Here is a 13982-nt window from a genome sequence, read left to right on the forward strand (position 1 = left end):
AGATCCTTGGGCTTTATAAAATAAAGTGTGAAAGGTGAATTTGGACACTTCTATTTATTACATAATGCTATAAAACTGGAGATATAGACTTGTCAAATGCTCTGGATTCTGATGTCTTTGTGAATTATGGAAACCACAGTAGAATTGTATCCTAAAATATTCCATCCAATCTAGTATTTTCATAGGCTTAATGCCAAAAATTTTAGTACACAGAGTAGATTAATAAAACCTATTTCTGACTTCATTTTTCTAACATGATTCGAAGGCTGAAGTTTTTATTTTAGTTTTATTGGCTTTCTTCATAGACTAATTTCCATTATTCTTTGGAGATTTGCCTATTGTAAATTAAAGTTGAACTCTGGGTAACTGATAATTGTTGAGGTGACAGTTTCCAGTAACTGGGTTCTGCTGGGAAACAAATTCCTATGGCTTTTTAAAATAGGTTGACCCTGTGGCTTTGGAGAACTCTTAATTGAAGACAAGTATTTTAGTTTTCAAACAAAACAAAACAAAACAAAAACAGAGTAGCAGAAGTCAGAACTGTAGGATAAAGTTAAAATCAGTGGTATATAAGGAACAAATCAGTAATACATTGTAAATAGCCAAAACTGCTGTTACTTAAAAATCTTCTCAAATCAAGTAGGCCAGAGCTGTAATACCAAATTTGAATTATTGAATTATTGTTCCTTTCAGAGGAAAATTAGTTTTTGAAACAACTGAAAGTAAAATTATATAAGTTTATAACTATGTTAAAAAGCCATAGGGCCATAAGAATTTTTTTTTTTTTTTTCCTTGAGATGGAGTCTCGCTCCGTGGCCAGGCTGAAGTGCAGTGGTGTGATCTCAGCTCACTGCAATCTCCGCCTTCCGGGTTCCAGCAACTCTCCTGCCTCAACTTCCCAAGTAGCTGGGATTACAGGCGTGCGCCACCATGCCCAGCTAATTTTTGTATTTTTAGTACAGACAGGGTTTCACCATGTTGGCCAGGATGGTCTCGATCTCCTGACCTCGTGATCTGCCTGCCGCAGCCTCCCAGAGTGCTGGGATTACAGACATGAGCTACTGTACCTGGCCAGGAATTTAATTTTTAAGTTTATTTCCACCCCCACCCCCTCCACCTGCAACCGAGACAGAATCTCACTGTGTTGCCCAGACTGGAGTGCGGTGGTGTGATCTAGGCTCACTGCAATCTCCACCTCCTGGGTTAAAGTGATTCTCCTGCCTCAGCACCCTAGAGCTAGGATTACAGGTGTAATCCACCATGCTCAGCTAATTTTTGTATTTTTAGTAGAGATGGGGTCTCACTGTGTTGCCCAGGCTGGTCTCGAACTCCTGAGCTCAAGTGATCCGCCCACCTCAGCCTCTCAAAGTGCTGGGATTATAAGCATGAGCCACCACACCTGGCCTTAAGTTTAATTTTATTGTCTGCTCTCCAAATTACTGCTTTTACAATTCTATAACTATGCATGAATCCAGAATTATAAGAATTTTTTTTTATTTTCTAGGAATAACATAGTACATAAATAAGTGTACTAGGTACACTTTATTTTGCCTAAAATAGTTGTTTACCTCCAGTAAGGATATCTGCTTATTTTGTATTAAATAAAAAGATTAAGAATGTATGATGATATGAGTATAGTGAAACAGCCCAAATTGCAAAATGCAAGACAACTAATAGCCCAGTTTTTGTCCTGCTCTTACCACATACTGTAATGAACTTATTGATATGTTGGATAACATCAAAGTCTATCTTAGATCCCTCTGGTAAGAAGTAGAAACCACTCAAGTGTCTATTCACTTGTTCTTCATTTAACAAATGTTTGTTTCCATTGATGAGTAATGTACTACAATAGATGCAAAATTGTATAATCTTGGTACTTTTAAAACCCAATCCAACATCTATTCAATACTAGCTTCCCACTGTATTTCTGTTGAAGACCTGTACTCCAGCATTACGAAAAATATTTGTCAAAACCATCTGTTATTGTATATGTCTCATGTGGCTCTATGATGAAAATTTCATAGAAGTGAACATTTTGAAAGATGAACCTATCTAAAATCATACATGTTGAGAAACATTTAGTTAATTTTCTAGGAACATTTTACTCAGAACAGAAAAATTTCATCTGCATTTGTTATATGAACCTAGTGTTGTGATTATAAATATACTACTAGGCATGAGTAAAGGAATTTTTTTCTCCACAAAAGTCACCTTAGCCCGGATGTAGATATGCTCTCATGTAAGTGATTTGCTTAAGTGAGAATTAAGATGAAATATTTAGCTTGTGTGACTACCAGTTAAGCATTTTGAGTTATTTTTATATGTCATTTTGTTTTTATGTAAGACCATGCAAATGTACTTAAAAGAACTGTACAAATACACATCTTTGAGAATGTAATTTACCTTAAATTTTTAATTGTACGTATTTGAAGAAATCACTTTATTTTTCTATAACTCCAAAATTATGGCTAAACAAGAACTGTAAGTTTAAAGAATTAAAAAAAAAAAAAATAGAAGAAGCGGGTTATCAATCACCTCTATGGACTTTAGCATCTGGAATTTAGTTCATTGACTATTCCACATGGTGGCAGTAGTATAGTATGGAATAGGAGAAATGAAACCATTTACAATTCCAAGTAGAAATTTGTGTACACAAAAATTACTTTAAACTTAACCAATACATTATGTATACACACTATACAATATGTAATGTGAATGTTTATGAAATCAATGAAGTTAAAATTCTTATGGAATTAGCTTAAATGTACAAAGAAAAGACAAGTATGGCACTAAGGAATGAAATTTTTTTATTTTAATTTTTTTACTGTCATATGAAGAATGTGTGTAAGGCACTACAGTAGATCCTAAGTTTTGAATGACTTATATTAAACTTTTTTCTCAACTGAATATATATTCATAAGATCATTACAGAAAGTTCTAAGATAATCTATATAATCCATAAAATCATTAAATACCAGTATGCGTATGTGTTTGTGTGTGTGTGTATGTATATACATATATATACATAAACCCAAGACAAAATGATCTTGGGTATATTAGATTGTGTAAATATTGTAATGGTAAGGCAGTTGTATAAATTATAAAGAAGGCTGCATTTGCAATTAGGATTTTACTAAACACTTGGAATAAAATTTCAGGAAAATAATGTCTTTAAAAATCTCTACAAGGCAAATGAAAATTGAGAAAAGGGGTACAAATTATACATTGATGATATGGGAATGATTCAGTTAGTTAATGCATCTTACATTTAAGTAGCCAAGAACCTATGTGAGAAAAAGAACAAAAAGAGTTTGGCATGTTTCAAAAATTATAATTAAAACTGACAGAATGTGCACTACCCCCAGCCCTGATCCCAAATACCTTAATTTTGAAAACTTCTGAGGGGTCCATGTAAGCAAACACATAGAAGTTAAGTGAAACTTTTATAGCAAAATAAATAAAGCAACAAGCTTTTTTTTTTTTTTTTTTGCCTAGTGTTTATTTGGACTATTTGAATGATAACATCAGTCAAATAATCATATGTGTGAATCTGAGTGTAGCCTCAATGTTTTTAGAAATGCTTGCCTTTCTGAGACATAGATATAAGATTCATATAGTCTTGTTTATTTTTTTACTGAAAGTATTTTATGAAAAATGTTTTACTAGATGATTGTTGTGGTAACAGGAACTTCTAGACAAAGCCATGCTTCAGTTGAAAATTAGAGGTATGGGTTCAAATGTTAGTTGTGAGGGAGAACTCCCAGTGCTTTCTGGAGCATCTGGACTTTTTCCCTGACTTGAATTAATTTGATGATTGTTTAGGGTATGGCATTTAAATTGAATTATCAGTTAGGGTGGTCAACCTGCTTATAAAAATATTTCCATTTAGAAGTAAGCTCAACTATGTAAGCAGTAACCCTACGTTGAAATTTATAGACAGACCCAAAAATGACCTAACTGATGAATTAAAGAAAATGAAACCATTGCATTTTGATTGGGAATTCCTGGAGAGAAAGATAGATTGAGAGAGAGAAAAAAACCAACTTCTATCATTCACTTAGAAACAGTCATTTATACTTACAATTTGAAGTATTTAAAACTCGGATTATGTTCATCATGTGGCTTCTTACATAACCAGCTAAGGCAAACCTGGATGATGTAAGAGTGGCTCGCCTAAAACCTTACAAATGAAATAGCAACATCCCTGATGTATGTTTTGGGGACAGGGATTGTAATAATGTGATCTGTGTGGCCAAGACCAGTGAAAGAACAGAGAACAGATGTGAAATCTCTTTTGAGATTTGTGCTCTGAAATCATGTGCAACAGTTAAAAGACATAAAACAATTAGAAAATGTCCATTCAAATAGTCAATCAACATGAATTAGGGAAAAGCTCTTAACATAGTTCAAACTGGAATTTGAACTCATGGAAAAGTGATTTTCTACACGTCTATATTTAGAAATAGCTAAAATGTTGGGTTGAGAGTGTTGGTTTACTTAGATTACTAAATTAGTAAAAATCAATATATGAAAAAATCATTTTAAGTATAGGTCGACGTCATGGAATTTACCTTTTATACTTTCACACTATTATTTAAATTTAGTGGCTTTCAATAAATACTTAAATTATAAAAACTCTCCATTGATTTTAAAATATTTTCATACTTTATAGCATGTTAGGAACAGTCAATATTTTGGTTATATTTAAAAATCATAGGAGCTTACTTACATGTGTCAGCCAACTTTTATAGAAAATAAGTAATATACTAACAACATAATCATATGTGTGCATCCTAATTATTTCCATGGTGAAAAGCATCACAGAGTTTAATTGCCTTAAGCGACTTTGAAGTACAATGACCTTTCTGAATAGTTTTTCATTACTACATACCTATGAAATAGGGAAATAAACTTTTTTGCAGTGGCTCTCTATGTAGATAACATGTGTAACCATGTAAGACAGGTGAAGTGAGGTTGGACCTCAAAGATGTCTTTTCTTTTCTTTTCTTTTTTCCCGTCCTTCCTCCCTCCCTTCCTTCCTTCCTTCCTTCCTTCCTTCCTTCCTTCCTTCCTTCCTTCCTTCCTTCCTTCCTTCCTTCCTTCNTTCTTTCTCTTTCCTTCCTTCCTTCCTTCCTTCCTTCCTTCCTTCCTTCCTTCCTTCTTTCCTTCCTCCTTTTCTTCTTTCTTTCCTTCTTTCCTTTTTTCCTTCTTTCTTTCTTTCTTTCTTTCTTTCTTTTTCTGAAACCGAGTTTCACTCTCATTGCCCAAGCTGGAGTGCAATGGCACAATCTCGGCTCACTGTAACCTCCACCTCCCAGGCTCAGGCGATTCTCCTGCCTCAGCCTCCCAAGTAGTTGGGATTACAGGCATGTATTACAAGGTCCAGCTAATTTTTTGTATTTTTAGTACAAACGGGGTTTCACCATGTTAGCCAGGATGGTCTCGAACTCCTGACTTCAGGTGATCCACCTGCCTCGGCCTCCCAAAGTGCTGGGATTACAAGCGTGAGTCACCGTGCCTGGCCATGAAAGATGTACTTTCTATGAATGAAACATTAGTCATGCTCCTGCCTGAGGAATGGAATATGCAAGAGGACACTTAGGTACAAATTTAAATGTAGCAGCTGGAGTCTATGTTTACAGTAGGTTATGTTATTTTCCTCTGGTCCTTTTCTGAAGTCTTTACTGACCTCAGTTTTTCTTGTCGTATCATTCAACCAGAAAACACTCTTTTTAATAGAAATTTTAGCTGTTTTATTTTGCCATTCAATTAAATTTTATTAAGCCTAATGAATACCTATTTTTCAATTCATCTAGGTACGTGTATTCACATTTTCAGTTGGTCAACACAATTATGACAGAGGACCTATTCAGTGGATGGCCTGTGAAAACAAAGGTAACAAATCTGTTTTCTTCTAGTAAACTAGAAGAAAAAATATTTTGGTAGCTGTTATTAGGTGTGCTTATTTAAAATAAGCTAAAGCTGTAGCTAACTTCTATAAGAATCAGGCAAGAGTAAGATTATGAACATGTTTCTATAGAGAAAACACATGCAAATTTTGACATTAGCATTACATTATATGAAAATTCAGACATTGATTATATTTCCACATTTATAAAATAATGTATTACACTGAATTATACTGAATGATATATATCAGATATAATCTTACATGAAAAATTAGGAATGAAACAATATCTGAATTTCATAAAGCTTAAATATGAGAGAATGACATATATTTTTTTTTCTCTGGGTGGTTTAATTACTGTTTTTGAAAAATCTTATACGTTCCAGGATAATTCAAATGTTGTGCAGTGAGCTCATATTTTCACTCGGAAAGAATGACGTTACTGAGAAAAAAATATATTAATTTGAAAAATGAACTGTGATGCCATGGCAACAAAAAGAACCTAAATTTTTTCTGAAAGTTATATTTAGGCAAATATTTTATATAAATATAATAATTATCCATCATGTATCTTTAATAATTTATCCAATGAAAAAATATTTTTAATGATTCCATGTTTCTTATTCCTTCGTAGAAGAATAATACCTATTTTATAATAACTAAGAAATGTGAAATTTTTCACAAAGCCTGTGTGTTTGTTGTGAAGATTCATTAACCATTTTCTTACTTTTGATATTTTAGTATTAGTTCAATTTTGAAGTGAAATATATTATTTTCAAAATACTCTTTATGAATATTTATAAAATAAAATAATTTTGTGGCCCTTTATTATAAAGTAACATTTATATATAAATATATATATGTATATTTCAGGTTATTATTACGAAATTCCTTCCATTGGTGCAATAAGAATCAATACTCAGGTATGATTATTTAAAGCTTGTTTAAATTTTTTTTCAAGTATAAGATACTTCTTTTCTGGTTTAAATATGCTCAATATGGAGAAAATTAGTAAGAATGAAAAGATCTGTAATATTACACTTATATTAAAATACTGAGTATCTTGGTGATATATTGGTTTTATTTTATTAACATTGCAAGTGTTTTCAAACATCCAAAACTCAGGTAAATAAAATGAGTATATTGTTACTCTCAGATGTTAAAAATATCATAGAAAATACAGAAAATCAAATTTTCTAAAAATACACTTCATGTAATTTGAACTTGATTCTGCAAATGATTTTTTAAAGTTTCTTCAAATTGTAGGTACCATGTATAAAATTAAACACTAATTATGCTGGACAAATTGTACAGGGACCTAGTTGGAACTTAAATACCTCCCAAATAACCCCTGTGGATCTATTTATCTATCTAAAATAAAGTTACAACAAGGAGATGATTTTTCTAACATCATTCAGTTGAAATCACGCCTGTTAAATAACTTTTTGTAGAATGTAGTAATTAAGTTAATTTAAATATTTATTATTTTAAAATAATCATAAATTACTATGAAAATTGCTACTCCTTTTTAAACACAGTTGAAGATCTACAAAATAAACAAAGTCAAAATTTAGCATAAATAACATGGCATTTGTGGAAGTGAATACTGAATACACTGAATGTTGAAATGAAACAGCAACTGCATTTGAGTCTGATGTCTAGATTTGGCACAGTATTTCCTTTATTTTTTGATGTGTTTAAATGTAGTTTTGAATTTCAGCCAAACAATCTGTGATATGAAAGAAAGTATGTGGCTGCTTTATGATTTTAAATTTCTGCAATTCCACGCAGTAAATCACAGAGCCTTAAATAGTTTAGATTAACATGAAACAATTCACAAGGAACGTATTTCACTTATTGGCTGTAACACAGAAAACAATGTTCTGATTGTTACTGGAAAAAAACTTGGGTAGATACATTGTATAAATAATATAAGTCAAATATTGTTGATTCAAAATACGTAGCCATACCACTTAGGGAGTATCCAAAATAGAAATTAACTGATTATATATTCAGTCTCAATAATTTTGGTTCTATATTCATTTTTAACTCTAGGATTTTTTTTCTCTGTAATTTTTATTACAACACAGCATTCCTAGTTTTAACCACAACTTTTTCTTTTTTTCACAAACAGGAATATTTGGATGTTTTGGGAAGACCAATGGTTTTAGCAGGAGACAAAGCTAAGCAAGTCCAATGGACAAATGTGTACCTGGATGCATTGGTAAGAGGTTGAGCTGTTCAGTCAAAGACTTTCATAACAAAAGCACACAGATGATTTCTACTTCTTTCTAGATGATGTCTCTGTTTTCCTTTTCATTAAACCCTCACCCAAATTTCTTATATCACAGACCTGTTTCCTAGAATTTACATAATTTACATAAAAACATAGATTTGTATGTAGTAGAGAACTACAAATACGAAGTGTTAGCTTATTGTCTACTTGATCCCTTCATTGAGAGTGTAGAATTTCCAACCTGGAATGTTGAACACATGGGCATTTCAGTAAGTTTTTAAATTGTTAATGTAAAAAAAAAGATGAAAGTCTTCGTGAACTGGAATCTATTTTTGCAGATTTTGAACAATAATTTAGAAGAAAGTATTTTTAAAGTATAAGAGCTAGTAGAAGCATAGAAGCATGTCTAGCCTCCACAACTATAGCTGAATCTGCTAAAACTCAGGAATACATGCTGTTAGATAGGCAAAAACTTTACCCTATACTAAAATCATCACAAACATCTTAATATATTAGTATAATCTTTTGTGCCAGATTCAACTTCAGACTTTTTATGGAAATACGTCATTGAGATGATCACATCTGGTGTGAAACCAACACATGTTAAATTGTCCATTGAACAACTGACATTTCAGTAAAGATATGTCATTATATTTAAAAGCAGTGGTTCTCAACAGGGGGGTCTTTTTGCCCCTTACAGTTCATTTGGAAAAAACTCTGTAGACATTTTTGATTGTCATGGCTTGAGGGGAGGGGTTGCTACTGGCATCTAGAGCAAGCTTGTCCAACCTGTGGCCCAGGACGGCTTGGAATGCAGCCCAACACAAACTTTTACACTTTCTGAAAACATTATGAATTTTTTTTTTTGCTCTTTTTAAAATCTCATCAGCTATTGTTAGTATTAGTGTATTTTAGGTGTGGCCCAAGACAATTCATCTTCTCTCAGTGTGGCCTAGAGAAGCCAAAAGATTGGACACCCCTGAGTGGATAGAGGCCAGGCATGCTGTTAAACATCCTTTAATGCAGAGGAAAACTGCCCACCACACACAACAAAGAATTATCCCTCCAAAAATGTCAATAGGGCCAAAGTTGAAAATTGTTTAAATGTAATTTTTACTTCCTGACATGAAAATTATAAATAATAATCATCGCACTTAAGCTTTATTCTTATGTTTAGTCTTAATGAGAAGAACTTATTAATGATTTACTAAAATAATATATTTGGAGAGAATCAAAATAATAAGAACTGAAAAATAAATGCTGATTCAGTAACCCTTTTCCCTACTTGGAGATCAGTTGTTACTACTTTTCCAAATGTAATGATGAACCCACAGGGCAAAATGCAGTCCATTTAGAATTACTTATCATTTGGTTTTTAGAAAATAAACATATACAGGAAGTTAGAAGAAAAATAGGCACTATTAACATAAGCCTTGCACGCTAAGAAAGATAAAATGAAGCATGAAGCTTGCTTACCTCAAGCCCTAGCTTAAAATTACTGTCCAGTGTTCCTTTTAGACATCACATATTTACTTAAGGTCACACAGTGATCCAAAGCTGTGGTCAAAATGTTGCACTTTTCAAATCCATCACAGGACAGTGTGTGATAGGAGGAGTCAATGATGCCCTGTTGTGTTTCCTTTGACTGGAAGTTCATTAGCCAGCATGTCTGCATTGCTGGTAAGGTTCTTACTGATAGCACAAATGACATTAGGAGGAAATGTTGGTTCTAAATGTGCTGTGCTATAAGCTGAAACTAAATGTAAAAAAAAAAAAAAAAAAAGAAAGAAACACGTGAGTTTGCTATTCATTGGACACATACAGCATTCTTTTTACTGGTTTGAAAATGATAAAGTGATCCCCATATATTCCTAGTTATTTGTTTATAATCTCTCCACACAGCAGATTAAAAATATATGTTGGTCAAAAATAAACAGTTGTATTAAAAAGGAAAAGGTAAATATATTTTAAAACCAAATATAATGGATATAATGAGAAAAAGAATTCTGACTTCAAAATAAAGAAGCCAATATTGGGGCAAAGTGGATTGTGGTTAAGAAAATGGAGACATTTTAGCTGGTCATATTACTGTAAGATTTTTGCTGTTGGTGGTGAAAAGTGAAACCATAGAAATGGAGTATAGCATAAAAATTGGGGGAGCACTGAGTATATCAAAAAAATGATACCCTGGTCATTTTTGGTGATAAGGGGAGATTAGGACAATATTATGGAAGGTTCATTTTAATTAGGAGACAAAGTGAAGCTCTTTATAAAAAGAGATATGACAAGAGTTGGGGCTCTAGAAAATATTTTTAAAATTCCGGGGTAGAGAAATCTTGTTTTATTTCTCTCTTATTTTCTAGAGACACATGCAGTGCTCAGGAGTAGAGAAGAAGTTTTTGGTCTACTTAATAAATGAGGAGAAAAAATTCAAGTTGGGTCCCAATGAGTTCATTCATAATTATCTTAAATCCAATATGTTAGTAATCTAGTAACTCACTTTAGGCTACATTTTACCATTTTTAGAAGCAAATAATGGTATGCAGTAAAAATGCAAAGGAAATGATTATATCCATATCTACCTCGTCTTAAACCACGGTAGCATTTTTAAAACTCTGCATATAGATTATACCTCTAAGAGACACTTCACCAAATCTTTACTGAATTACCTTTTGGATACAGTTTTATGAATTAATCTATTCATATATATGTATTATATATAATACATATATTATATATAATTGTATTAGTCTGTTCTCACGCTGCTGTGAAAAAATACCCGAGACTGAGTAATTGATAAAGAAGAGAGGTTTAATTGATTCACAGTTTCATGAGGCTGGAGAGGACTCCGGAAACTTAAAATCATGGAGGAAGACACCTCTTCATGGGGCGGCAGGAGAGAGAATAAGTGCTGAGCAAAGGAGGAAGCCACTTATAAAAACATCAGATCTCGTGAGAAATTACTATCATGAGAATAGAATGGGGGAAACCGTCCCATTATTCAATTACTTCTGGATCCCTCCCACAACACGTGGGGATTATGGGAACAACAATTGAAGATGAGATTTGGGTGGGAACACAACCAAACGATGTCAATCATCATGCACCCAAATATGTTTCGTTGTTTCCTTAGTTGTATTTGTTGCAAATAATTTGGTATTTTGGTCTGCTGGAAGCTTCTCTATTATTGTCTCTCCTCCGTAATTCATTCATCATTCCCATTGAATTTGGGCCTCCTATGTGCCCAATTATGAACCACAACCTGATACCACAACATTTGCTCCCTGATATTAATAAAATTTTTAATGTTCTAATGAATAATGATTCCAAATCCAACTTTATGAACTCGGTTCTGATTCCAGAACTCTGTTCCAAGTTCATGAACTTTGGATTTGGAATCACTATTTGTGAGAAGATTAATAATATTTTCTCATTTTAGCAAATTCAAAATTTCAAACAATTTAAAAATTATTTTAAAGAGTGATTTTGATAAACAGGTAGTTTTGACATGAAATAGTGGCTAAAAATTATAATGGATATAGATGTCAGTAACAAAAGCAAACTCTGACTTGAAAATCAGTTTATTTCAACTAATCTCTGTGAATTCATTTAATATATTAAATTATGTGCCGATTAATAGGATGGCATTATTTCTATCATGTTAAACTCTTCAGACTAGACTTTTATATTTGATGCTTTCAGTTGTCTTTTCTTCATCATTTTACCTTGTCAAAAAGTACTGCTTATTTTGGGGGCTACTTAGAAGTAGTATTGCTTCTTCTGAAGAGCATAACACTTACTTAGAATATCCCAGATACGCAGTATCAATAGAATGTTTATTTTATTTATCATGCCATTCAACTGCACATTTGTCATTTAGCATGAAGTCTTTGGCTTAGGGCATAAAAAAATTAAGCATGAGGCTACAAAAAGGGAAGCTAAGTAAATCACTTAAAATAATATTTTATTATCACTCTGCTTATGGAGGCCCTGATATTAGGTGAACTATCACTATTAAAAAGGGGGAGGACAGAGAGTTACTGAAATGCATACAGGCTGTTGACCAGTTGTGTAAGTTGATTATTTTTAAAGTTATCTTAGAGTATTATTTTAAATGTTTCATGCTTCAGTAGCTGCCTAGTAGGTCCTAATTTTCTCCAAGATATTTTCATTGATACTTTAAAAATAAATTTTAGTAGATATTCAAAATGAGTTACTAATGTTTTTGTCTCTTTGTAAAGTAACTATAAAATGCAGTCTCAGATATCAAAGGCTAATGCACTCTGACAAAGCTTAAATTGTAATTTTAATTTGCCCTTTCTCTCTGAATCTATTTTTAGGAACTGGGACTTGTCATTACTGGAACTCTTCCGGTCTTCAACATAACCGGCCAATTTGAAAATAAGACAAACTTAAAGGTTAAAAGTTAATTGATAAAATTAATAATAATAAATGACAAACTGTGACGTTGAAGCTCAACATGGATAAGATATTTCCATAAGAAAATACATGCAGTGTAACTGTCTTGTGAGGCCAGAGGTCAAAGGCAACAGCTGCCTATGCGATAACCACCTGGGAAAAAGGAAATGCAGGTCAAACTCTCTGTTGCCCTAGAGCCAAGATTCAGCTTAACTCCACTTAACTATGACCTGATGAGAACACAGAGTCAGACTCTGGGAGTAATTATATGATAAATGGACAGTAATATTGTGTGCACATTTTAGGAATCCATCTGAGATATTAATGGAGTTTAGAAAGAAAAATCCAAAGACCAAAAGCATGGTGATGTTTGTATCAGGTGTACATTGGTATATTAAATCATTCCTCCCCAACTCCCAAACAGTAGCTTTTTAAAAATTATCTTGTAACTTAAGGATCTGATTTAAATTAATATTTCTCTTTATTTTTTTCTATTTTAGGGTACAAGAAGAATAATGTCATAGAATGCTTAATTTTTATAGCACTGGTTTTTTGGTCAGTGCAGTAAAATGCCTATTTAAAAGTTCTAAAAAATACATATCTTATTATGTCTTATTTGTTAAATGCTTTTGATTTTAAATAGGATTGCATTCCAGTTTTTTAGTTTGATTCAGAAGGAATTTGAGATTTTGAAGTTAAGAGTTTTTTAATACTAGAGACTGATTTTATAATATAGGTGATATACTTGATTTGAGTGAATATTTATTTCCAGTTTATGGTTTCATGAAGTCTGTTGCAGTTAAGCGTTGTTTGATCAGTTATTATATATCTCAGTTGAACTCCTTATTTTAATAAGGAGGCCATAGAAAACAGTTATTTCTCTTTGGGGGCCCATGACCATTCTTAACTATCTGCAAGTTCTAAATATTGTTAACTCATAAAAGAGTAACTCTCTAACTTTCTCATACGTGTTCACAAATCTCACTGTGAACTAAGAGATTGCTCCAGTTGGGAAGTTTTTGCTCAGACTAGGATTGGTTCATGGAAAAGAGCATAGTTATTGACAGAACTTTCTTACTCTATCTGTACCTCCACAAAGTTTAAATGTTTTTGTAATTACTAGATTTTATAATTTTTTGCAAGCACATTTCAAATTTATTATTTTATAATTTATATAATTCCATTTGAAACAACAATTTCCATCTTTATATCCCATGGAAGATCATGACGGCAGTTTGCCACAAATCTCCTCTACTTGCACCTAAAACTGTGATGCCTGTTGCTTGGTATATAGAAGTTATTAGCCGCGACTAGAAATAGTGTTTTTAGGATTTTATCACCAATATGGTCACATACTTTCAGGATCGTTACATACGCAGGAACTATCTGCAGCAAAAATCCAATGTGTTCTTATTCTAT

The 13982-nt window shown here is 32.5% G+C and overlaps 1 protein-coding gene across 4 annotated transcripts in view; it reads left to right on the forward strand.

Moving 5' to 3' along the window:
• Positions 1–13982, forward strand: part of CACNA2D1 (calcium voltage-gated channel auxiliary subunit alpha2delta 1) — a 503324-nt gene that overhangs the window by 428948 nt on the left and 60394 nt on the right. For all 4 annotated transcript variants that reach the window (XM_025380146.1, XM_025380148.1, XM_025380147.1 and 1 more), the window contains exons 13-16: positions 5817–5895; positions 6782–6831; positions 8043–8132; positions 12485–12562. In XM_025380146.1, coding sequence (XP_025235931.1) covers positions 5817–5895; positions 6782–6831; positions 8043–8132; positions 12485–12562 — 297 coding nt within the window. The remainder of the gene's footprint in view (positions 1–5816; positions 5896–6781; positions 6832–8042; positions 8133–12484; positions 12563–13982) is intronic.

The sequence above is a fragment of the Theropithecus gelada genome, chromosome 3 (assembly GCF_003255815.1).
Source record: "Theropithecus gelada isolate Dixy chromosome 3, Tgel_1.0, whole genome shotgun sequence".
Classification (NCBI taxonomy): domain Eukaryota; kingdom Metazoa; phylum Chordata; class Mammalia; order Primates; family Cercopithecidae; genus Theropithecus; species Theropithecus gelada.